At 32.9% G+C, this 26709-nt stretch overlaps 1 protein-coding gene across 1 annotated transcript; it reads left to right on the top strand.

The window, feature by feature from the left end:
* The first annotated feature begins 8304 nt into the window (after window positions 1–8304).
* On the top strand, window positions 8305–16120 carry LOC127713918 (uncharacterized). Its single transcript, XM_052219864.1, has 5 exons — window positions 8305–8333; window positions 8595–8724; window positions 10414–10536; window positions 13293–13729; window positions 16117–16120. Exons 1-5 carry the CDS (start codon window positions 8305–8307, stop codon window positions 16118–16120), a joined length of 723 nt encoding a protein of 240 aa, XP_052075824.1.
* The last annotated feature ends 10589 nt before the right edge of the window (window positions 16121–26709 follow it).

Below are 26709 nucleotides of genomic sequence, written 5' to 3'. Positions count from 1 at the left end.
ATTTTCATATAAATGTGATAATGTGTCAGTGTTTTTTGTCTTGTAAGCAGGTCCTATGAGGCCTCAAAGGAGCCCAATTGGGTCAAATTTTCAATGATAAATGGCCACAGGCAAGTTCTGAGTTTACATAGAAACCATATCAAATATATAATAATAGTTTGCTTGTCTTATACATGTTATATGTGATAAATATGCAATAAAAGTATAGTCAGCAAATTCAGGCTAGTAGGTTTTATCAGATTTTAAAGAGGCTTAGCTTATACCTTTTTCTTACCTAATGCATGACTTAAAGGTAACAACTATTGTAAAAGTATCACTCTCAATCTCCCAATATCAATCAGAGTGATAATTTTCACCCGTTTAATGATTTACTGTTTGTTTTTTAGATGCATATAGTCATAACAATGGTTCAGATGGAGAAATCCCAAAGAAAAGATTGAGAATTGAACATCGTGCAGGTAAGCATTTTAAACTATTGGTTATTATAACATCTATCCAAAATGAAATATTAAATAAGAAATTACTAAAATCACCTCATATATACATGATATATGTCCTTTACAAGTTTGTACATGTTATAACTTATTTGTTTGGATTGTACAACATATAACATATATATACATGATATATATATATATGTTATATTATCACTGAACTAGTATACTTATTTGTTTAGGGGCCAGCTGAAGGACGCCTCCGGGTGCGGGAGTTTCTCGCTGCATTGAAGACCCATTGGTGGCCTTCGGCTGTTGTCTGCTCTATGGTCGGGTTGTTGTCTCTTTGACACATTCCCCATTTCCATTCTCAATTTTATACAATATTTCTGTACATGCTATAACATGTACAAAATTGCAATTTGTACATGACATATATATATATAGGAATACTTTATTGATTGATTTAAATTTATGACAAATTAATGAAAAAAGTATATGTACATAAGTTTTATAATAAAAACTAGCCATTTAATTATAAAAAAACATTTGCCTCATTTTTGTCGAGCCTGCGACTTTTGTCGCAGACAGCTCGACATAGGGATAGTGATCATGTGGCGGCGGCGTTAGCCAACTTCTTAAAAGCTTTATATTTTAGAAGCTAGAAGACCTGGATGCTTCATACTTTGTATATAGATGCCTTATGTTACGAAGTTTCCGTCTGTCATACGTCCATTGTCCTTGGCCTCATTTTCATGGTTCAGTGACTACTTGAAAAAAAAGTCAACTTTTTTGTAATGTTAATTTCTTTCTTATTATGAGTAATAGAATAACTATATTTAGTATGTGCGTACCTTGCAAGGTCCACATGCCCGTCAGACAATTTTCATTTGACCTCGACCTCATTTCATGGATCAGTGAACAAGGTTAAGTTTTCGTGGTCAAGTCCATATATCAGATACTATAAGCAGTAGGTCTACTATATTTGGTATATGGAATGATTGTAAGGTGTACATGTCCAACTGGTAGGTGTCATCTGACCTTGACCTCATTTTCATGGTTCAGTGGTCAAAGTAAAGTTTTTGAGTTTTGGTCTTTTTTTCTAATACTATATGCAATAGGTCAACTATATTTGGTGTATGGAAATATTTTATGATGTACATTTTCATTTGACCTTAACCTCATTTTCACAATTCATTTCTCAGTGTTAAGTTTTTGTGTTTTGGTCTGTTTTTCTTCAACTATAAGCAATAGATCAACTATATTTGTTGTATGGAAGGATTGTAAGGTGTATATGTCTGTCTGGCAAGTATCATCTGACCTTGACCTCATTTTCATGGTTCATTGGTCAATGTTAAGTTTTCATGGTTAAGTTTGTTTCTTAGATACTATAAGCAATAGGTCAACTATATTTAATGCATAAATTGATTGTAAGGTGTACATGTCTGTCTGGCAAGGTTCATCTGACCTTGACCTCATTTTCATGGTTCATTGGTCAATGTTAAGTTTTCTTGTTTAAGACTGTTTCTTAGAAACTATAAGCAATAGGTCAACTATGTTTGGTTTATTGAATGATTGTAAGGTGTACATGTATTTCTCGTTTGGTTTATCTAACCTTTTCTTGGATCATGTTAAGTTTATGTGTTACTTGTAGTAAAGCTTTATATTTAGGACTATCAACATAAAATCAATGGTTAGTAAAGAAGGTGAGACATTTCAGCGTGTGCACTCTTGTTTTTTATGGGCATTATGCTTTCTGGTCTGTTTGTCTGTTCGTCTGTCCGTCTGTCCCTCTTCAGCATGTTCAGGTTAAAGCTTTTGGTCAAGGTAGTTTTTGATGAAGTTGAAGTCCTATCAACTTGAAACTTAGTACAAATGTTCCTTATGATATGATCTTTCTAATTGTAATGCCAAATAAGAGTTTTGACCACAATTTCACTGTCCACTGAACATAGAAAGTTTTAGTGCGATTGGGGCATCCGTGTACTATGGACACATTCTTGTTAATTTGAAGTTTCATATGATTTTAACTTATTTTGAAGCATGATCACAAAAACAGATACTCAGTTAAAACACTGTCAAGAGTAATTCAGTATAGGCACAAGTTTTGTAGAAATTATATTTAGACTTTTAAACTTTTAAACAATACATTTTTCAAGCTTTTTTTGTTCTATATAAAAATAAGAACATGAAGAAGATGTAGTATTAGTACCAATGAAACAACTCTCCATCCCAGGGCCCGACAATAAGGCTTGTCCGATTGTCCGGTATCAAATGAAAAAAGAACGGACAATTAAAAGCCATATCAAGCTTGTCTTGAAGGAGAAGTTAAATAATTCTGTAGAAAATGAATTAAATCCAATTTTGACGACCAAAGTCATAAACAAAAAAACAATAAAAGAAGATAAAAACAAATATTAATTTGACATGTTTACTTGCAATCGATAATTTAAAACTGGTACTTTGTCAGATAATTTTTAATAGATAAAATGCATACTGTTCTCGGAATCCAGTCTTACCACTTTTAGATAAGGTAACTTATAAATATAGATTATAAAAAAATAACTGAAGAAGGCTTAACTCATCAGATAGACACAACAACAATAAAAAACATTAGACAGTTTACAATGAGCAAACAAGTCAGATCCATGACACAATAAACTTCTTAGATTAAAACGCAAGTGCCCATAATATATAAGCTATAAGTTGTATTTGAGGTTGTAACTTTTTATTTTTATTTTAGATAGAGTTGAAAAGCCAAAGCGCAGAACAAGTGTTTTAAAAGAAACTGAGACTAATCTGCAAACTATAATTAACCTTCCCAAATTATGCTGTTCATCAGAATGCCTTGAAGAAACAAATGTAAAAGTTATACAGAAATGCAGAATAGACTTTTATTCAAAGACACAAACAGAGCAAACTTCCTTTATAGCTGCAAGTTTAATGTAAGTACTCAGATATACATTTATGTAACCCATTGTATTTCAAGTTAGGGTTTTCACCACAATTTCCTGGTTCACTAAACATGGAAAATAAGAGTGCTAGTCAGGGGCATCTGTGTACTGTATATATAAAAAAGAAGATGTGGTATGATTGCCAATGAGACAACTCTTCACAAGAGACCAAATGAAAAAGAAATTAACAACTATAGGTCACTGTATGGCCTTTAACAATAAGCAAAGCCCATATTGCATAGTCGGCTATAAAAGGCCCCGAAATCACAAATGTAAAACAATTTAAACATGAAAACTAACAGCCTAATTTATGTATAAAAAAAGGAACGAAAAAACAAATATGTAACGCATCAACAAACGACAATCACTAATTTACAGGCTATGACTTTGGACAGGCATATTCATACAGAATGTGGCGGGGTTAAACATGTTAGCTGGATCCCAACCCTTCCCCTAACCTGGGACAGTGGTGTAACAGTACAACATAAGAACGAACTTTAAAAATTGGTTGAAAAAGGCTTAACTCATCAGATGGATACAAATAGAAATACATCTAACAAAAACCTAGAGTGGACGTGGCCGGGTACTGGTATATCCAAACAACAAAAAGACACTAAGTACTGATCTGAGAGTACTCGCAGTTACTGACAGCTAGTTCAAAGCCACTAACCAATAAAAAAAAAATCATGCATCTAAGGCTAAATTATCAATCAATACACATCCAACATCCAATGGATTTAGTGTAAAGACATCATAAACAGTCTGAGAAAAACATGACCTTGTATATGTATATAACAATGATATTTAGTTTGCTTTTAATTTACTGGTAACAAAATCAACATTAATACCGTATTGCGGGTTATTTTCACAGGTGTAAAATTTCACGATTTTCATTGAATAAGGTATACCAAATATTTTGGTGGGTTTTATTTTGGCGGATTCAAAACTTATATCAATACCTTTGCATGTGCACTTTTAAATTGGCGGAATTTATTTTGGCGAATTTGTTCTTTTCGTGAAAATAAGCGAAAATTTACACCCTGCGAAAATTACCCGCTATACAGTACCAATAAAACAATATTCAATGAATTAATTAGTGTTGAATTGGTAACCTTTAAGAATAAGTTTATTTAAAGGATCGATACGTTTAACAGGATCTTTTCTAAATTTCCTGGCACAGTAAACAACATTTCCATAAAAATGAGGATGTGTTGTGTACACTTTCTTGTTTAAATATATGACATGCAATCAAACAGACCTAAACGTAGGGTTATATACACGATGATGACGATTGTACATATTCTTATATCTATTTTTCATTTATTTTTATGTTTAAATTGGGCTATATGACCATTGGAATTCTTCAAAGTGACAACCCTGATGGTTAAATAGATGGCGTCTATAGTTTAAAAAAAACATGAAATTGTACATTTTAAAGAAACGTTATGCATTGTTAATAATGTCATTAGGACTTTTTGTAATTTAGATAGACATTTTAGAATGTTATAAATAAACATGAATTTGATTTGAACCAGTAAACAATAAATTGACAGCTAGTGCCCCTTTAGGACTTGGTCAGCAGCTTGTTACATGTAAGCATTTTTGGGTCTGTCTGTGACACCTTATCATTGTTTGATACTTAGAATTAATCATGCATAGCATGCATAGTGTATACTTATCATGACATCACATACATTATTTAAGCCACAGTAATCATTATGTAATTCAAAGTAGAGCAAAATGTGATTGCCCTTTTGACACAAGATCTGGTTTCATATCTTGACGAAATCTGTATTGGATTATGTAAAGTATCAAAAGAATTTAATGCAGTTTTTTTTTAATGTTGATTTTGATTTCAATGATAATAGATTTCTGAATTGTTGAAATGATTTTCTTACTTTAAAATTAAAAAGGGTTAACAATATTTTCTTCTTTTATAACTTGATAAATAAATTTATAACACGACGTACCCTTTCTTCTTTTTAGGCATAGAGATGCACATAAAGAGACAATTCAGAGACCAACATTTATCCTACATGGCAGTACAATCTGTGATTCAGCTTGGAGGCTTATTCATGGAGTCAAATATAGAAGGTACATGTTAATCAGTTAGACAGGTCAATTTGTAAATCGTATTTAAAAAAATATCAAAACTTTGTTTAATAGAAAGGACCATGGTTCTCAAGTTTAGGTTATAACAAACCAACATAGGTTTCGAATTCTCTGCCCTGAAATTTTCAGACAACCTGTTCTTGGGTTGCTGCCCCTAAATTAGTAATTTTTAGGAAATTTTGCAGTTTTTAGTTATTATCTTGAATTTGATCATAGTATCTAATAATCTATGGTATCTAATACGATTAATTATGATATTAACCTTATTATCATGATTCCAAAAACAACAGTAATTACAGGTGAGCGACACAGGCTCTTGAGAGCCTCTTGTTTTCTTCTTGCTTAAAGATTTGATATTTGGTATATTGTTTTATCAGGACGAGTTATATATCAAATTTGAATTTTGTTCCCATCTGATGATTTTTTGCAGAGTTATGGTCCATTAAAAAATTCACTTAAATAATCAGTTTTCCACACTTTTTTTGACCTCTTGAAGATATTAACTTGATATTTGTTATATAGCTTACACCATGACATGTTATAGATCAAGCTAGCAGTTTGTTCCAGTATAATTAATTTTTAACCAGTAGGGGACTATGTATTGCCATGCAATACTCTCAGAATGCTTGTTAATCATAAGTTTCTTATTAACGACGAGATTTGGCATGATTATGAGTTGTTATGGACCTTGGACCAAGTAAATCAGTTGAAATTATTGTTTTCCACACTTTTTCTTGAATGTTTAATGCAGTTAATTAAATTTGGAATGTAAAGGCATATTAAAAGAAGTAACATGTTCAACAAAATGATCCAAGTTTGAGAATTACAAAATGATGACAACTCGACCTATGATTTTGAGAAAATTTTGACAAAATAATCTCTTTTGTAGATATCAGTACATCCGCAAGAAACTAAACACTGGTGTGAAAAAAGTATCATTGCCTGATGGAAGGAGCGGAATGAAGTATACGACTGAAGCCCACATCATAGCAAAACAGTACTTGGAACAGTATGCTAAGCATTTTGGTGATGACCAGCCAGATGTTCCAGAGATTCATCTGCCTTCATGTTTAACAAAGAAATTGGTGTATAAAGACTACAGCCTGCACTGTATTACAAATAAACTTAAAGCAGTAAAGAGGACAAGGTTCCTACAGATATGGAGAATGGAGTTCCCAAATGTCAAAGTTAGGAAGGTATATCAGTTGTGATATTATAAGATATCTTGGGGTGATCAGAGGTGTACAGAATTTTATACCCACAGAGAAATCCATACACCCTCAGGAGCAGCAGGAGTGTGCACCGATTTCCAACACCTGTGTAAAATTCCATACACCCCTGATCTCACCAAGATAACAAATCTATTTCTTAAATGTCATAGCAAATTTAAATACAGTAATAACCTCCCTTTTACTGGACTCGTTCTTTACCAAAACAAAGCATTGAAACAAAATAATCTGCTTATGTTTTGTTTAACAAAAATGATCATTATTTATAATTGTAGAAATCCATTTAAATGTATTAATCTAATGTCTGCACACAATTAATAAAATTGAGAATGGAAATGGGGAATGTGCTACAGACCACAACCCCATTAAAGAGCAGACAACAGCCGAAGGCCACCAATGGGTCTTAAATTAAGTATTTATTATAATATTTATCCCTGCCTCAATTAGGGCAGAATGTTATAATACATCCTCACAATCAACCAATCAGATAGCAGGATTCCTGCCTCATAAGAAATAAGAAATCTTATACTCTAAAATCAAATACATTCTTAATTGGTTCTGATTAATAACGTGTTTCAATAATCAAATTTATTATTTTAGCATCAGAAGATGACACAGTGCACAGAATGTGCTGTTTTCAAAGAGGCTTTTCTAAAGAAGCTTAGTCAAGATGAGTTCAAGAAGCTTGAGGTCAGGAGAAAAGCACACCTGACGTTACAGAGGTAATATTATTTAAAAGAAATAAGACTTCCAATTATCCCAAAGGGTCCAGGACTAAATTAAACTTTGTTGAAACTCTGTTCAAATTTATTCTTTGTCAGAAATCTATGATGTGGGAAATATTTAATCACTTTCGGAATTCAAAGCTGTATCAAGCTTGAATATTGTGTCCATACTTGCCCCTACTATTCAGAGTCATTTTTTTAATAGTGATAGGATGAGAAAATATATATTATGATATTTTGGAATCTGAAGAAATATTTCTGGATAAACCTTTATTTAAATGATTAAACCAAAAGATATCTCATTTAATTGACCCCTGGTCTTACAACTGAAAAAATCTTCATAGTAGCTGTAATAATTCTGAGACACATGATATTTTGAAATAATGAATAAGAAAAAATTTTCCTTTCGCTCGGATCAGAATTTGATTTCCAATGACTATTCATGTATAAAAAGTAACAATAAAACAGAACTCTGAAGAAAATTCAAAACGGAAAGTCCATTATCAAAAGGCAAATCAAAAGCTCAAACACATCAAACAAATGGATAACAACTGTCACATTCCTGACTTGGTACAAACATGTGGGTTTTATAGCTAGCTTAACCTCTCACTTGTACAACATTCACACAGAAATTCCCTTATATTGACAACGATTTGTGCAGAAAACATAGACACAATTGGAAAAATGACAAAAATAGTGGTACAGCAGCAAACATTGTGCTCCTATAGTCAAAATCACTTTATAATCAAACAAATACACCAACAAAGAAATACAAAAAGGCATAAAGACAAAGCACATTAGCAAAAACAAAAGACAAGAATATAAAAATTTACCATAGCACAATAATACAATGCTGGGATGTATAGGTACAGAGGCCAGGTAAAATGGATACTACTAAAAATAGACTAAACAGTAAAGGTGATAATTTACTAAGGCAAATAAAAGAACACTATAACACGTTATTAAGATGATAAACGTCAGTATCTTGAATCTATACTCCAATACTGTCGTGTATTTTTTGTGAATTTGATACAGAATATTTATCAACAAGGTCTTAGTATCTGCAGATGAACTTTTTTAGAAAGGACAAGATGGTCCTTGACATACCCTTGAAAATAAAACATATTTATAAATTTTCAGAATTGCTAGAGAGAAGTATTATAAGCACAGAACAAAGGCCCAAGAAAATCCCCAGCAATATCTATCACTCATTATAGATAACATGGACCAGTCTAAGACCAATTTGCCTAGGTTTCCATTTGTTTCGAAGGTAAGTTATTTTGTTTGAAATTGTGAAAAACATCAATATTATTAATATTAAGTCAGTTGTTGAAAGATTTTTCTTTTTTTACATTTCTTAGTTAAAATGTTTGTGAAAGGAATTGTCATTCCTCGCAACCCTGTCATTTGAGGACCAGTTCAATTTTTACTTTTAGAAAATTGATTAAAAAAAAGGGACGGATCCAGCTATTTTTAAAAGATTCCAACCATATATCCCCATTCAAAAGCATTGATTTAAAAAAAAAGGGGGGGGGGGGGGGTCCACTCATAGGACCTCCCCTTGATTGGCCATTGAATAAGAAGATTTGAAACACAATTTCCAACTTAAAAATTCCAGTTAATGATTTGGGGTTGTCTGTAGTGCAGGACAGGCTGGCATCTCAAGCTTTTGAAATTTTAATTATTAGTTTCTGATGTAAAAAATTAAAGGACAATTTTGATATTGGAGATTTTCTTTTTTACTGATCATGAGTTGTGGTCTTTGAAAGATTAATAAAGGTGGCTCCAGTCAATTACCTACAATAACTAATGAAACATTTAGATATAGCTTTTCCGATTTATTATGTTGTTACTGTGACAAAACAGAGGTCAAGTTTGAAAATGATAATTTTCACTTTCAAGGGTATTATGGTCCTTTATAGATTGGAAAAATTGTGTTACACAAAAGAAATCTGGTTAAGTGTCATTCTGACAGTTCTTGTTATATATTTAATCTGCTGGTACCAGGAGATTAATATATTAAAAGCACACAGAAGTATAACAGATACTTATGAGTAAATTATAAAAAGACCACCAACTTGTTAGATTGTAATGAAAGTGCCAATGAGAAAAACCAAGTGTGAAAATAATCTAAATGTTTATTTCTTTTTGCAGGCAGACAACAGTCTGACTAAGTTGCACCATCATGTAACTGGTGTTTTATGTCACGGTCTACAGAAGTCTTATGCATTTACATGGACAGACCAATTTGCTTCCAATTGCAATATTACTCTTAATTGTTTGATGACTGTTCTTGATGATGTGGCAAAGGTAATATTTACATCTTTTTGATTGTCTGTTTTGTTCATCAGCCAAAAACTAGGAGTTAATAGGACTGCTTGAATATCTATCTTTACTCTTTTCAAAGAAAAGTGAACCGTTTTAAACAAAACCTGGTATGATATTCTATTTCAATATTCCATACATGTGATTCTTGAGGCGGGAATCAAAATCTTCCAATTTTTGAAGCCCTCTTCTGTCCCTCCCTTTAAACATTCAAATCTTCCGGTTTTTTTTCAAAAATTTAACTTCTAAAAAAGTGTCAGTCTCTTTCTATAATTACCGTACCATCAATGTCAACCTTAATTAAGTTTTTGTGTTACAGAAGAAGGTAAATGTTATCTGTAAATCAAAGAACTTGTACTGTTATATGACTTCACTTGACAGCTTTGGTGTCAAACATACTAGTAATCAACGATTTTTACCTCGGGCTAAATGCTGTTGTGTCATAAAAACCTTTGTGTATTTAAAAACTTTTAAAATAAATTTTGGGTTACTTCCCTTGTTTTATCCTGTTTTTTTTGATAGGAAAATAACACTGTTTGCATATATGTGTTTTATATTTTCCTTTGTGTTGCTGTCTTTATCTGGATTATTTTTCAAATTTAAGAATATGATAACTATTTTTTTTATCTTGCAGAACAATGGAGGTAGCTTGCCACCAACATTATATCTTCAAGCTGACAATGCTGCGAAAGACAACAAAAATAACTATGTATTGATGTTCTTAGCCATGCTAGTGAAAGCTGAAATAGTTAAAAAGGTATTGGATAATGTTTGCATAATTTTTTTTTTTACAGTATTCTGTTTAAGTAAATGTATATTTCCAAAGGAAACGTGAGCTTTTGCCATCACTTGGCGTTCATTGCCGTCTGCCTGGTTATCTAGAATAAAGTTTGTGTTTTATTTTCTGTGTCCTCAGAAAACATAGCCGTAATGGCTAAAAATAAAACATTGGCATTTAGAACAATCAGACAAGAAGTTTTAGTATTTATTATGTCAAGGTCTACCTGCCCTGAAAATATCAGCCAAATTAGGTTGACGGAGTCAAAGAGCGAGACATAGGTATGCTGTTTCCGGCGGCGGCGACGGCGTCAACAATGTATTAGTTTGTGATTAGGTCTAGTTCATGGTGAACCACTAGTGGTAGGTCAATGATAATTCGTATGCAGTTGTATTAGCATTGGCACATCTCATTACCATGGAGATTATTTGGCCCCGCCCCCTCAGTCAAGGTCTATTGACTTTGAAACTTTGCTTAGTTTACATGTATTAGTTTGTGATTAGGTCAGTTTAAGGAAAACCACTAGTAGAAGGTCAATGATATTTGGTATGCAGTTGTATTAACATTAGCACATCTCATTACCATGGAGATTATTTAGCCCTGCCCCCTCAGTCAAGGTCTATTGACTTTGAAACGTTGCTTAGTTTACATGTATTAGTTTGTGATTAGGTCAGTTTATGGGGAACCACTAGTGGTAGGTCAATGATATTTGGTATGCAGTTGTATAAGCATTGGCATATCTCATTTCCATGGAGATTATTTGGCCTTGCCCCCTCATTCATGGTCTATTGACTTTGAAACTTTTGATTAGTTTTCATGTATTAGTTTGTGATTAGGTCAGTTTAAGGGTAACTGTTAGTGGTAGGTCAAAGATAATTGGTATGCAGTTGTATAAGCATTAGCACATCTCATTTCCATGGAGAATATTTGGTCGTTACCCCTCAGTCATGTTCTATTGACTTTGAAACTTTTGCTTAGTTTACATGTATTGGTTTGTGATTAGGTCAGTTTAAGATGAACCACTAATGTTAAGTCAATGATATTCGGTATGCAAATGTATTGGCATTTGCAAGTTTCATTTCCATGGAGATTAAATAACCCCACCCCCTAATTATGGTTCATTGACTTTGAAACTTTTACATAGTTTACAAGTTAATGTTTGTGTTTAGGTTTGTTTAAAGGGAACGACTTATGAAAAGTCAATGGTATTTGGTTTGCAGTTGTATTAGCATTGGCACATCTCATTTCCATGGAGATTGTTTAGCCCTGTACCTTCAGTCATGGTTCATTGACTTTGAATATTTTCATAACTTACATGTAAAAGTATTGCTATTTTAATTTCAACATTTGCATTATCAAAATAACAAATAGGCGAGACATATCTCTGTGTTAACACTTTATTCACAGTTTGTTCATCTAGTTTGCTTACTTTAAAAAATCTTCTCCTTTGAAACTGCTGAATCAATTTCAGCCAAACTTGTGCTGAATGAGTTTGAGAGTATCTAGCATAAATTTTGTATTTTATTTCCTTGTACATAAAGAAACATAGCCACTATGGCTAAAATGGAACATAGATGAAAAATGCATTTTTTTAATGAAAAAAATATGACATTCAAAGAACATTTACATATACATATACATAGATATATATATATATATATATATATAATATGAATAATACAGTAATTAAACTCCCGTTTACGGGACGTATTATGGTAAACTGTTGTCCATCTGTCCGTCCGTCGTCAACATGTTGGACATTAACTAAAAAAGCGCTTCAACCAATTTGCATAAAACTTTGGTGAATTGTTCATATCTATTGACGTGAGCTTCCTTTCATTTTTTATAAATTTTAGATTTTATGTTTCGGAGTTATATGGTTTTATTCATTAAAAAAAGAGGGATTCTCTAGTTTTCGGACCATTACTCAAAAATACTTCAGCAGTTCTCATGAAACTTTGGAGAATTTTTTATATCTATTGATGTAAGCTCCCTTTCAATTTTTATAAATTTTAGATTTGACACTTCCGAGTTCTTGGATTTTATTCATAAAAAGGGGCATTTTTCCAGTTTTCAGACAATACCTTTAAAATGCTTTGATCAGTTTTCATTTAAACTTTGGTGACTGTTTTTTTTTCAATTAAGAAAACCTCCCTTTAGTTTTTCACAAATTTCTGATATGACATTGAGAAGTTATTGATCTTTATTCTTAAAATATGTGACCCGCGTATCATGTGCTCATGGCGCAGCTGTTTATTTTTAAGATATATAACATTAGAAATAAACGATTACTTATGTAGACTCCATACCGGATGGTGTTTGAAAATAAATAAAATACAATATTAACCCTCTCTAATAAAGAAGAAATAAACTACATTATTACTGCATGTCTATTTAGTTTCTGGAATGCACTATTTCGTTTATTTCTAAACAAGTACTAGTAAATCTTGACATTGACATATTAACATTTTCAAACTCACAGGACATTGAAACTACAGTGTGAAACCAGTATATTTATATGTTTATAAGTTATTTTGTTAAGGTAGCTTACCCTGAACTTGTATTATGATCAACATAAATTTTGTACCGATGTTTATATTGATGCTATATTTAGAAATTGTTTGCCAAAATACTGAGTTTCGTCCCAGATTTATGATAAATGAACAATCACTATGAAAAAGCAAGCTGCCCTGTGTAAATGTATTCTTGATTTTATTCTTTGGTTTATTTTTTAGATCAAACTCAGTTTCCTGATGGTAGGTCACACCCATGAGGATGTCGACCAGTTTTTCTCCAGGATTTCAGTTAAATGCCACCAGCAAGCAGCTGTCACACTTCCTGACCTACACCAGCTCATATCAACGTCGATCAAACCTATGCCATATATTGAACATATCACCAGCCTTTGGGACTTTAGAAAATTGTCAACATCTGATTACTCACTTTGTGACTTTAAAGATATTCATCATTTTGTATTTAGCAAGGCCGATGACAAAGTGAGTTTGAAATTTAAGAACTGGCCACTGCACTCTGAGCCATACAGAGAACTGGATGTGACAGGTGCCATACCCGACCTGGAAGTCCCATCAATAGTGGAAGGCATACCCCCAAAGTTTAGCTCAGTCGTGACAAACATGAGTGAAGATCTTGAGAAGTGGATGTCGACTGGAAGGTATGTAACATTAAATTTTCAGTATAGTTCCATGTTCTGTTGATATTTTATAAATTAAGGGAATATTGAATATTACTTGATATCAGCAACTTGTTTAATTTCAATAGAATAAGAAACAAGCCTTTGACGAGTATGATTATCATTTTAATTAAATAAGATATTCACAAGTTTATTAATACACTCGGGCACCATTGTGTGCAACAAGAGCAACATCATATAGTATACAAAATAATAAATTGGTCAATAAATATTACAAAATAAAAAATAACGCAACCCTTTTATCACTACAGGTGAAAAAGAGGTTTTCAGTATTTGTGAAATAAATTCAGGATAGTACTAGCGTAGAATAAAATTTTAAAGATAGATTATTAATAGAGTTCATGCACTTCGCATTGGTTTTATATTGTCCAGGCTTTACGAATCAGAATACGAATAAGAAGTGTTGATATGCCATCCAATTTCCCACACTACAAAATAATTGGGGGTTTATAGTATTTGACCCATCTGTTTGTCAGTCACTTTCGATTCTGGATACTTGCTTCAAATACTCTCTATCTGATAACAGCCATACTTGGTTATATGCTCACACCTGATATAATAGAGGAATTCTATGTATTTTGAGGTTAACACTTCAAATGTCGAGGTCATTATTACTAAAAATAGACTGAAATTTATGTAGAGAAGAGGTTTCAGGGTTCTTAAAGAAATACAACACATGGGATTGTCACCTTACTTGGATATAAGGTTACACATTACAGAAGAAAATGTCATAGTAATTAAGAGATAGACATCCTGATGTACATTGTTTTAATCTTAGAATTTCATGATTTGACCTAATTAATAATCACTTGAATATTAAACAACAATCAAATTTACAGATTGTTTGAAACACTTTCTCATATCACATTCTGTGCAGTATGATATGAGAAATAAATAGCTCTTCAAATACTTCTTCAGGTCAACCATAAGAGAATTAAGTTTATTAATGTTTATGTGCACAGTTTACTTTTATTGTCTATTGTTAGGTGTACTAAATCATTTATTATCACTTTTATTGCTGTGCTTTGCCAAAGAAGTATAAGTATCACTTGTTGAATATTTATCTAATTTAAGGAAAGATGCAATGATGTCATATATCTCCAGTGAAATTAAAATATTAATTTAGGTCTTAGTTAATTGTGTTTGATCTGTCATTGACAATATTATTCAGTATTTCAGAAATTGTTTATGTTTTCGATGATAAACTCACTTGAAAATATTTATTTACCAAATACCAGTTCTTAACTCCTTGTTTCTCATTTAAGGTTTATGCAGCAACATCTTGATTGGTGGAAAGAATATCTTGAAACATTCAGCCAAAGAAAAGCCCGACCTAATGTGCCTCTTCCAACCAATTTCCAAAAGTATAAAAATCCAAGGAAGCAGACACCAACTTTGGAATCCAATATAACAGATGTCATTGACAAACATTTAAAAAAATGCCAGAAGAAATCAGTGATTCGCCTCGTAAAGAAAAGACGTTGAGTAATGTCACCCATGACTGAATATAATTTCTATTATTATAACTGATATATTCTATGTTTCTTAGAGATGTACTTAGGTGAAATTAAAAAAATCCAGAGTTTAAAATTGATACTATAAGTCGAGAGAGCATTGGTTAGCAAAATAAGCTAAAAATATTGATAGGTTATTGAGGTCCTTTTCGAGATATTTCATTTTTAAGAAATGGAGGGAAAATGCTGACTCTGACTTTTACCTTATATTTGCATATATACATATACTATTTGGGTCTCAAATTGAAAGAAAAAATAAAGAATCTTCTTAAATGTTGGTACATGACATTTTATGAGCTATTTAAGTCTTATATGAAAAGAAAATGGGTGTTATGGGGCAAATTATTTTACCATGTATCCTAGGGGAAAAAACAAAGGAGTCCGAACATCCTACACAAATTCATAAACTTAAGTACATCCTTAAGTTCATTTTCTTTAATATAATGTAAAGAATTAAGATTTATAATATATGGATAAGGGTTACAGTATATATTCATACTCGTACTATTTCATTTGTTTCGTTAAACTTTCAGGATTGTTCTTGTTATATTGTATTATTCATATACTTACCTTTTCATTATCATATGTGTTTTTGTATATATAACAAATTCATATATTATTAGTCCTGTGTAAATACTATCAGTAAAGAAAAACATGTAAATAACAATAATAAATGATAAAATGCAAGCTATTTGTATGATATATTTTTAATTATGAAACTAAATTAAAAGTGTAATGGTCATGATTAAATTAAATGGTTGTGATTGTGTAATATACTTGTGTTTCTATTACAACCAACTAAATGTGTATCAATGGATATTTGTGTCTTTATAGATAGTTTATTCAAAGTAATTATTTTAGGTTAAAACTTGTTTTTTCAGCAATAGTTAATACATGCAGTTTGATGCAAACTGACTGGCTTCAAAAGTATACAATTTTATAAAATCCACAAAATGGGTTTATTTTAAGCTTATCAATTCCTTCTTTTTGATTGGTACCTTGAATTTTTTAAAATCAATATGAAGAAACAAAATATCTATTTATATTAGAGTTTAAGACTGTTGATCATATTTATAGATATTTTTATTGATTTTAAATGTTGTAAAGAATTGTGTTTTAAAAAAGTATTAATAAATTCCAGAATAAACATATATTGATACATATATCGTCTGCTTTGTTATTTAAATATTTAGTTTGAAACAGTTATAGAACAATATATTGCATTACAATATCCAAGGAAAAAAATATATCCAGCTACGAAGAATCATCAACCATAGAATCAATACTAAGAGATTGATAACTGAAACACACAAAAAAACACTGTACTTAATTTCATTGATGTTTAAAGGAAATCAATCATCCCATGGGATTTTAAACTTTATAAAAAGAACCATATTTATCCCATGGGATTTTAAAAAAATCCCATGGGATAAATATGGTCCCATGGGATTTTTTTTGTCCCATGGGACAACAAATATCCCATGGGACTACAATTATCCCATGGGACCCAAAAAAATCCTATGGGATTTAACCAAAATCCCATGGGATAATGGCAAATCCCATGGGATTTTGCATATCCCATGGGATATTGAAAATCCCATGTTTTTCTTTATCAAATTGCAAGATATATTTAATGATTACATAAAAAAAGGTATGCATTTATTGAATCCCATGTAATTCCGCACATTTTGGTTCTATACATGACACTGTAGCTCTAAGGAGAGGCGGCGGCGGATTTGCAAATGAGTGTTTTGCAAATTAAAAGTGTCCAGTGTTTTTTGTTAAAACTATTAAGTATTGCAGGGGAAAAATGTAACACAATTAAAAGCATTCAAAAAGAAAATAGATCATGGGGCAAAAAATTTGAAAGTATATCAAATCAGCTAGATGAGTCTTTACAGCAATTAGATGAAATGAAGGTTAAATTTGCTACATTAGGGCCAAAAAATTCAGTAGAAAAATTAATAGGAGGGATAAAAAAAAAATATCAAAATTAGAGGATGAAGTAGTTGAAAAGAAAAATGAAATTGATGAACAGGCTATGGAAACTGATAATTTAAGGTTCATATCCCAAGAAAATGTTCAAAACATTAAAAATTTAACTAAAGATAAACGTAGGCTCTTGGTAAAGGTGTGTCGGTTAGCCAAAAAGTGTGATTGCTCAGTTTCTGAACAAATTCAAGATGAACATCTGAAATTCAAAATTTAAAAACTGAAATTAGAGCCAAACAAGACAAAATATCAGAACTTGAAACAGAAGAGAGACATGCTATCTGTCATATAGTGGAATGAATTTCAAAATTTCAAAATTAAGTTGCAAATTAACACTTCAGCAACATCTGTAGTAACAACATCTGTTCATTATTCACTGAATATACTGGATGTAAATTAACATTTTTGGAAACTCTGGTATATTCCATATATGACTGAAATAAACAAGCTGGTCATAAAAGCCTGAACGAATTACTCAGTAAAGATGACGCACTTATCGAACAGGTGCACATACTTAATGAACACATCCGTACTATAAATACGTCTTTAGGCACAGGTGCACCGAACTTCAATTTCGATTAAAGCCACTCAAAATACAAAACTTCATCGAACGCAATCTATCGACCTCGTAATCAATACAATTTCACCTTATACAAAGACGGAATTCATCCTAACCGAAATCTAGCTGGAGTCCGGTTACGTAAACTTGCAATTAAAGTAAAAGACAAGATTCAACCACTTTTTATAGATAATTTCTAAAACTTTAATCGGTATTTTTCTTTATTGATTACTTTACCATATTTTGGAATGAATTCAACCATTTTTTTTATAGATAGTTGTAGTAGATGTAATATTGAGCCAACTACAGCTTTATTGATAATTTTGCTACATTTTATAGTAAATTTTACCACCTTTTTGATAATTGTATCAGATGTTACCTTAATTCGGTCACTTTTCCAGAATAACTTTATTAGATGTAACCTTAAATCAGCAACTCTCTCTATGGATAATTGTATTATATTTTACAAGATTAAACAAGTTTTTAAGATAATGTATTAGATGTGAATTAAAATCGACCATTTTTAAAGATAATTGTTTCAGATGACATATTAAATCGGCAACTTTCTGTATTGTTAATTAAATTTTACTTTACAAGATTCAACCACTTTTTATAGATAATTTGTTAAATCGGTCCCTTTCTTTATTGATAATTGTATAACATTTTACAAGATTCAACATATTTATATATATGATGTATTAAATGTTACTTAAACCGACGATATTTTATAGATAATTGTATTTGATGTAACAGCAAAACTTGCCGCTACTTTATTGATAATTTTACTTCATTTTACAGTAAATTTGACCACTTTTTTGAAAATTGTATTAGATGTTATCTTAAATCATTCATTTATTTCAGATAACTTTATTACCTTAAATTGGCCACTTTTTCTATTTGATAATTTTATTCAACTACTGTGTATAGATAATTGTATTAGATGTAGCCTTACGTGGGTGTTTTTGCTCTATTCATTATTTAACTTAATTTTACAATGAATTCAACCAATTTTGATAGAAAGTTTAAGTAAAATAACTTTGAACCAACCACAGCTTTATTGAGAATTTAACAACATTTTTAAGTAAATTGTAACCACTTTTTTGATAATTGTATAAGATGTAACCTAAAATTAGTTATATTCTAAAGAGAATTGTATCAGATGTAACATCAAACCTGCCACAACTTCATTGACAATTTTACCACATTTTACAGTAAATTTGTCCTTTTATATAATTGAATTAGATTAGATGCAACCTTAAATAGGCTACAATTTTTTTTATAAGTGTAACTTTAAATCGGTCGCTGTCTTTAATAATAATTGTATAATATTTTACAAGATTAAACCACTTTTTAAGATAATTTATTAGAAAGTTTCTTAAATTGGCCATTTTTCAGATACTTTTATTAGATATAACCTTAAATCGGTCTCTTTCGTTATTGATAATTGTATAACATTTAGCCAGATTCAACCACTTTTGTGATAATTGTATTAGATGTAACCTTAAATCGACCAAATTTTATACATAATTGTATCAAATTTACCAGCAAAACTTGCCACTGCTTTGTTGACAATTTTGCTACATGTTGCAGTAAATTTTACCACTTTTTTGTTAGCTGTACTAGATGTTACCTTTAATCGGTCATTTATTCTAGATAGCTTCATGAGATGTAATCTTAAATTGGTCATTGTCTTTTTTGAGAATTGTATTCTATTTAATAACATTCAACCACTTATTTAAGAAAATGTATTAGATATTTCCTTAAATTTGCCATTTTTTTTTTCAGATAATTCTATTAGATGTTACCTGAAATCGGTCACTTTTTCAGATAATTCTATTAGATGTTACCTTAAATCGGTCACTTTCATTATTGATCATTGTAAAACATTTTACATAATTCAACCACTTTTTATAAATAGTGTATTGACAGTTACCTTAAATCGACAATATTTTATAGATAAATGTATTAGATGTAACAGCGAAACCTGTCGCTGTTTTATAGATACTTTTACTTCAATTTACAGTAAATTTGACCACTTTTTTTTATAATTGTTTTAAATGTTACCTTAAATCGGTCACTTTTCCATGAAAACTTTATAAGTGGAACCTTAAAATGGCTACTTTCTCAATGGATAATTGTGTTATATTTTACAAGATTCAACTACTTTTTATGATAATGTATTAGATATTTACTTGAATTGGCAATTTTTTTCTAAGAATTTTATTAGGTGTAACCTTAAATCGGTCACTTTAATGATTCGGCTTAAGCATTAAGGTATGTTTTTAAACATATTTTTAGTTTATAATTGTATAAAATGAAAGGAAAAGTGCAAAACGGCTTAACGTATGGCCACCAAACTAGCCCATACAAACATGGTGAAAGATTAATCTACGGAAAAAGGATATAATGACTAACCATCCAGGATAATTCTCAATGTAAAAAGTTGTGTAAAATGTAAAGATTCTGTAAAAAGGAATAACAAAATGAACTTCGTGCCAGGATCAACAATCAAAATGAACTGGGAAAACGGTTACTTGCCGACAGTGTGGAAAACATGCTAATAACACGTACAGTTCATGTTTGAAGAACCACTATAACCTACGAACGAGGAAACTAAATGCATTTAGTTACTGATATCGGTAGGGAATAAAGGCCGTAACATTTTATTTTATTCTACATGGAATTTAGAAACTGTAAAGGTTAAGCTATTAAAGACTTACTACAATAAGATTGATAACTACGCTACCGTAGGAAAGCTATAAAGCGAAATTTAAAACATCTATTTAAGCAGTGTAATGTTTTAAAGAAAGAATTGTGTCCTAATTTAACAGTATCAAATGATGAAGTTACATTTACTTCCAACATCAATGGATTACAAGAATTTTGTAATAATAAAGTTGAGAATGAAACAAATAACATTGATATTGATCAAGTTTGTAACAATAGAGGTAAAATATGCGAAAGCTCTCTTTGTTTTATTTGAAAAGAATGTTTTCACACACACAGCCAAGTGCCTCATCCTTGAAAATGTATGTGACAGTGTTGATTGATTGATTGATTGTTGGTTGCTTAACGTCCAGTGGCAAATATTTCATGCATATTCAGGACGAGAACAAATTAACAATAAATACAATAGGTAGGTTCTGTAATAGATTAAGGGATTAAGGTCGGAGAAATTTAGACTGCCACAGGAAATGAGGGTATATTGGATAGGGACAGAAATTTAGCCTTGCAACAGGTCACTTACGGATCCCTCAAAGAGTTGTTGCAAGGGTTCTTAACGTGCAAAGAGCGTGGCACTCTCTTTACACGAGGCATCGGATTTAACGTCCCCATTCTGACCGGACGTGACTGCGAATTTGTACATCCCGCACAGCCAAACGGACGCCCCACTTTAGCGAGGGTTTTACCGCCGGTCGGAGGAAGACCAATGGTGACCATATTTCTATTCCCCAGTCACCCTTGGGGGGGGGGTGACAGTGTTGAAGAGAGATACTCAAGATGAAAGTGAGAGAGATTCAGATGAAAGTGAAAGTAACAGAGAAGTGAGTGATCATATGGAAGATGTGAGTGAAAGTAGTGAAGAAGTTGTACAAGAATAGGTTTGTAATTTTTATAGTGTTTATATCTTAAACTTGTGAAAATGTTTAAAAATGCGTGTTTTCATCTTACAAGAAAACAATGCTGTAAATCAAATGGTTTAAATCATTGATTAATAATACCACAAGATGGGGGTCAAAGTTTTTTATTAACTACATTTTGGAGTGGGGTCATTTTTAATTTGATATGACTTGGGGGTACATTTTTATTAGCTCACCTGGCCCAAAGGGCCAAGTGAGCTTTTCTCATCACTTGGCGTCCGTCGTCGTCGTCTGTCGTCGTCCGTCGTCGTCGTCTGTCGTCGTCCGTCGTCGTCGTTTACTTTTTACATTTTGAACTTCTTCTAGAGAACCACTGAATGGAATAAAACCAAACATTGCATGAATGTTCCTTATGATGTGCTGACCAAGTGTTGTTACTTTGTAGCCGATCCATCATCCAAGATGGCCGCCAGCGGGGGACTTAGTTTAACATAGGACCCTATGGGAAATACATACAAATGTCTTCTTTTAGAGAACCAGTGAATGGAATGAAACAAAACATGGCATGAATGTTCCTTATGAGGTGCTGACCAAGTGTTGTTACTTTGCAGTCGATCCATTATCTAAGATGGCCGCCAGTGGGTGACTTAGTTTAACATAGGACCCTATGGGAAATACATACAAATGTCTTCTTTTAGAGAACCAGTGAATGGAAAGAAACCAAACATGGCATGAATGTTCCTTATGAGGTGCTGACCAAGTGTTGTTACTTTGTAGCCGATCCATCATCCAAGATGGCCACCAGCGGGGGACTTAGTTTAACATAGGACCCTATGGGAAATACTATATAAATAACACATAGCTGAGAGGGTTATAGAGCAGATTGTTACCCAGCGAAAACATTGTCAACTGAGGCGAAGCCACTGAATGAAATGAAACAAAACATGGCATGAATGTTCCTTATGAGGTGCGGACCAAATGTTGTTACTTTGCAGTCGGTCAATCATCCAAGATGGCCGCCAGCGGGGGACTTAGTTTAACATAGGACCCTATGGGAAATACATACAAATGTCTTCTTTTAGAGAACCAGTGAATGGAATGGAACCAAACATTGCATGAATGTTCCTTATGAGGTGCTGACCAAGTGTTGTTACTTGACAGTCGGTCCATCATCCAAGATGGCCGCCAGGGGGGGGGGGACTTAGTTTAACATAGTACCCTTTGGGAATTACATACAAATGTCTTCTTTTAGAGAACCACTGAATGGAATGAAACCAAACATGGCATGAATGTTCCTTATGACGTGCTGACCAAGTGTTGTTACATTGCAGCGGATCCATCATCCAAGATGGCCGCCAGGGGTGACTAAGTTTAACATAGGACCCTATGGGAAATACATACAAATGTCTTCTTTTAGAGTACCACTGAATGGAATGAAACCAAACATGGCATGAATGTTCCTTATGAGGTGCTGACCAAGTGTTGCTTCTTTGTTGCCGATTTGCTGTTCAAGATGGCCACCAGGATATTTTATTAAATAACGGGGACCAATTTTAAACCAAATTTGGCCTCAATCATTATTTGGGTATCTGTTATGATTTTTATCTATCTTTACATGATTTCTAAAACCAAAGTACAGTCAGGTGAGCGACACAGGCTCTTGAGAGCCTCTAGTTTTGTTCATTTCACTAAAAAATCCCCAACCTCCCCCCACCCCCCAGCTGGTAAATAATGACTGTTCACTTAGGCCGAAATCAAATAAATTGTAATATTTTTTTTATATCTCGTCTGTGCTCATTCGGTATAAATTTCATGGTTACCGTGTTTTCCTTCTATAATGTGTTGACAGAACACCAAAATAATGCTTGAAATGAGGATTTCATACAAAATTTTACCTCAAGAAATAGGTTTAGTTTAGTTACTTGACATTGTTACTGAATTTGTTTGTGATTATTCCAACTTTGCTGATTGATGGAACCAATTAATCCTTTCAGCCATTTGCAATAATTTCATACACAGGTAAAAGAAAATATTGTTGTTGTTAGGTATACTTCTTCTCTCTGTATTTCCTTCAGTTTAAGAATATAAATTAAAGGCAAAACAAATAATTAAAAAATACAAAAGTGAATGCAAAGCAATCATGGATCTTCAAATGTTATTATATCTATAGTATATCTCAATAATTAACCTTATGGATATTGGCACAGTAGAGATAAGTTGAATTGAACATAAATTGTTTGTTCACTAAATGTCTGAAAAAAATGTTTTATACTTGATATGTTACAGATTTAAAGAATTATGTATATTCTCAGTGCAACATAAGAAAATGGAAGCTTAGAATCTCACATCTTCGCTAGCCAAGGGTTACGATCCACTTCCCTCCTCTCCACCCTTGGCAGATTGAGGTAGAATTTCGGAGACACAAGGTAATGATTTTCATTGGTTGCAGTCGAAACTCGCTGCATCCAATCAAAAGCGCGTGTAAATGTAGAAGGTGTATGTAAACAATTGCCACGTGCTTATTGTGCAACAAGTCTTTCTTGAAATCCCTAAACATACAACTATATGTAGTGACAATTTGAATGTTTTAATCAACTAATAGAAGTTCCTGTGTATGTTTTTTACACAAATGCACGAATGTCAACGTATATTTTCGTTTCCTGCTTCACCAAGTGTGTAGAATCTAGACGCTTACGTGTTTTTACCTCCAAATTCAAGTGCTACCATTGGTCAAGAATGTATTCGGAATGGGCGTGACTTTAATCTACCGATAGATGGCCTAACATTGTTATCACAAATGTTGTGGCTTAATCTGCCAAGGGTGGAAAGGAGGGAAGTGGATCGTAACCCTAGGCTAGCGAAGATGAGAATCTCAAGTCTCAAGAGATCTGATGAAGGGAAATATACCTGTGTAATAGAGAACACACATTGCAAATTGAATTTTACCTTCAACTTTGAAGTGCTACAATGTAAGGATGTGAAATTTGAATAAATACGTTTTTATAAGAATTAATAAAGCAGTATTTCCTGGAATCTAGGTAATCATATTTTCTTGAATTGATGTTTGACACTTTGATTACTACAGATGTTGTCAATTAAATAACAAATTCCATAAATGTTGTACGAGTAATTGATTACTGCTTGGTTTTGGTTTCCATAATGATGACGTTCACCGACCTCGCTACGTTTTCTAGCCTCAAAAAGTATTAGCCACAGTAGGAGAACAGTACAGTACAGCCATGCATATGTATATATATTCTAAATGGTCCTTAGCAAATTAAATATATATATTTTCACACTTAAAGTATAATGTTAATGACCATAGTTCAATTACAATCTATGATGCCATATACATATATTGAATTTATATTGTACAAAGGAAGATAATTCAGTAATAATGCATTTAAAAAACCTTAAAATTACTTTTTTTGTAAACTTACCAGCTCCTGGTCCATTTAAGATGCAAGTATATATCTATTTGGTTATTTTAAGAGACAGAGTTAATATCAATAACGCATTATAGCATATTGGATTGGTGGGCTATTATTAAGTATTCCAGAAGTCTACTTGAAATTCATACAAAGTATTATTTATCTATCAGAAGGAGATCATGTAAAAAAAAACATGAAAAATAACTGAAGTAGAAATCTTAACATTGAAAATTACTAATTTAGTAAAAGTCATTGGACTATCACTAAGGGGCAAGGCCTCCAAATTGTCGTCACACTTATATGTACTATTAGTAAAACAGTTTTATTTTAAATATATGTTATCTATTAGCTAAGTAAGGCAGAAAACTTAACAAATGAAGACGCCGTGGCCGGAAATGCAATTCATTTGTCTCGCTTTCCGCATGAAGGGCATGTCGAGTCCCTGGATCTTGCATCCATCGGGTATTCCTGCTCACTGCTGGAGCCACTGTGTGAACTCGGACGCTGTTACATCCTCTCTGCCAGTCAAACATCTTGCAAGGAGTATCACCATATTACCCCGGAAGTACTGGAAGTTCCGGTCCTGCATGACCTCCCTGGAGAACTTGCACCCGAACATCCCTGACAGGTGGTCAGCCATGTTCCCGAAAATGACTTGTGATAACAGGACCGTCTGGAACAGGGCAGGCAACGTCCCTAACACTAACCAGCCAAGTCCTCTCCTTGAACCCACTGTAGGGTCCGGTCCAGATCAGGTGTTCACTACCTCTCCATGCTTCTGGAATTACCTTCTTGAAGGCCATAGAGTCTCCCTCAGCTGGCTTCTCGGTTGCAGAGCTGGCTGCTACTGGAGCTGACTGTTTCATTGCCTTCACCCCGGGCACCTCTCCTGATGTGTCTGTTTCGACAGCTGGTTCCTTTGCTGCAGTGTCCTGCACAACAGCTGGTTCCTTCGCTGCGGTGTCCTGCACCACAGCTGGTTCCTTCTGCTGCTCGAACCTGGCCACCACTCTTCTCCAGTTCCGATCCAACAGTGATACATCGAAGGGCTAAATACCCACTTCCGGCTGGGGGTTACCACTAAGCCTCCAAGGCCGTTTCTCCTCATCATTACTGTCCGAACATGACTGAAATGACTCTGCTCAATCTGACATTCTGAAAAATATAAAAAAATAAAAATGATTAGTGGACTTAATAAACTACTTGCTTTCTCCCCCTCCTTTGTCTTTTGAGGGTGGAGAAGTACGAACAAGTTGACAGTTGGGACGGATGTAGGGATCTATCTCATTGGCCTCTTGTATTGACATACCTATACAGGTCAGGTGGAACCATTCCCTACAGTTATCACATTGAACCATTGTCTCACTCGTGTCTGGGCCACGACATACACAGTACTGGGGACTACTAGTTTTGCTCTGACGTTTTGCCAGTACGTCTTCACCCTTTTCGAATTGGTCCCGGCAGGTCTGCAACCCAGCAGGAATTCGTGTGTCCCCACATGGCTTTAGCAGGTCGTGATTTGTATTAAAAACCACTCTTTGGAGCTTGACCTTGTAAACATAACCGGTAACTCTTCAGGGGTTCAAATTAACTTTAAGCAATGGAAGGTCCAGGACCTTAGACCAAAGATACTTAAAGGTCCTCCTTTATCATTAGAAGGTCCAATTTGTATTGAAAATTCAATTTATAAAACCAGAAAATGCTTACCTTAACAAAACATCCATCATATCTTACTACATTAACCTCATTTTTTTCTGAATTTCTTAAATAAATTCAGTCAGGAAATGGGCTTCCCCTTTTTCCAACACTACATACTGTGTTAGATAACACTTTGTACCTTTATAATTAATTTGGTTTCAATTGC

This window comes from Mytilus californianus, unplaced genomic scaffold (genome assembly GCF_021869535.1).
Source record: "Mytilus californianus isolate M0D057914Y unplaced genomic scaffold, xbMytCali1.0.p SCAF_89, whole genome shotgun sequence".
NCBI classification, from domain to species: domain Eukaryota; kingdom Metazoa; phylum Mollusca; class Bivalvia; order Mytilida; family Mytilidae; genus Mytilus; species Mytilus californianus.
Note: the sequence above shows the minus strand (reverse complement) of the source record. Positions and strands in the feature narration are given on the sequence as shown.

Coding starts and splice junctions, on each gene's coding strand:
- LOC127713918 (XM_052219864.1), top strand. CDS start 8,305: ATGCTGGGATGTATAGGTACAGAGGCCAG. Junction 8,334..8,594: donor TGTATAGGTACAGAGGCCAG/GTAAAATGGATA, acceptor ATAAATTTTCAG/AATTGCTAGAGAGAAGTATT. Junction 8,725..10,413: donor GGTTTCCATTTGTTTCGAAG/GTAAGTTATTTT, acceptor TTTATCTTGCAG/AACAATGGAGGTAGCTTGCC.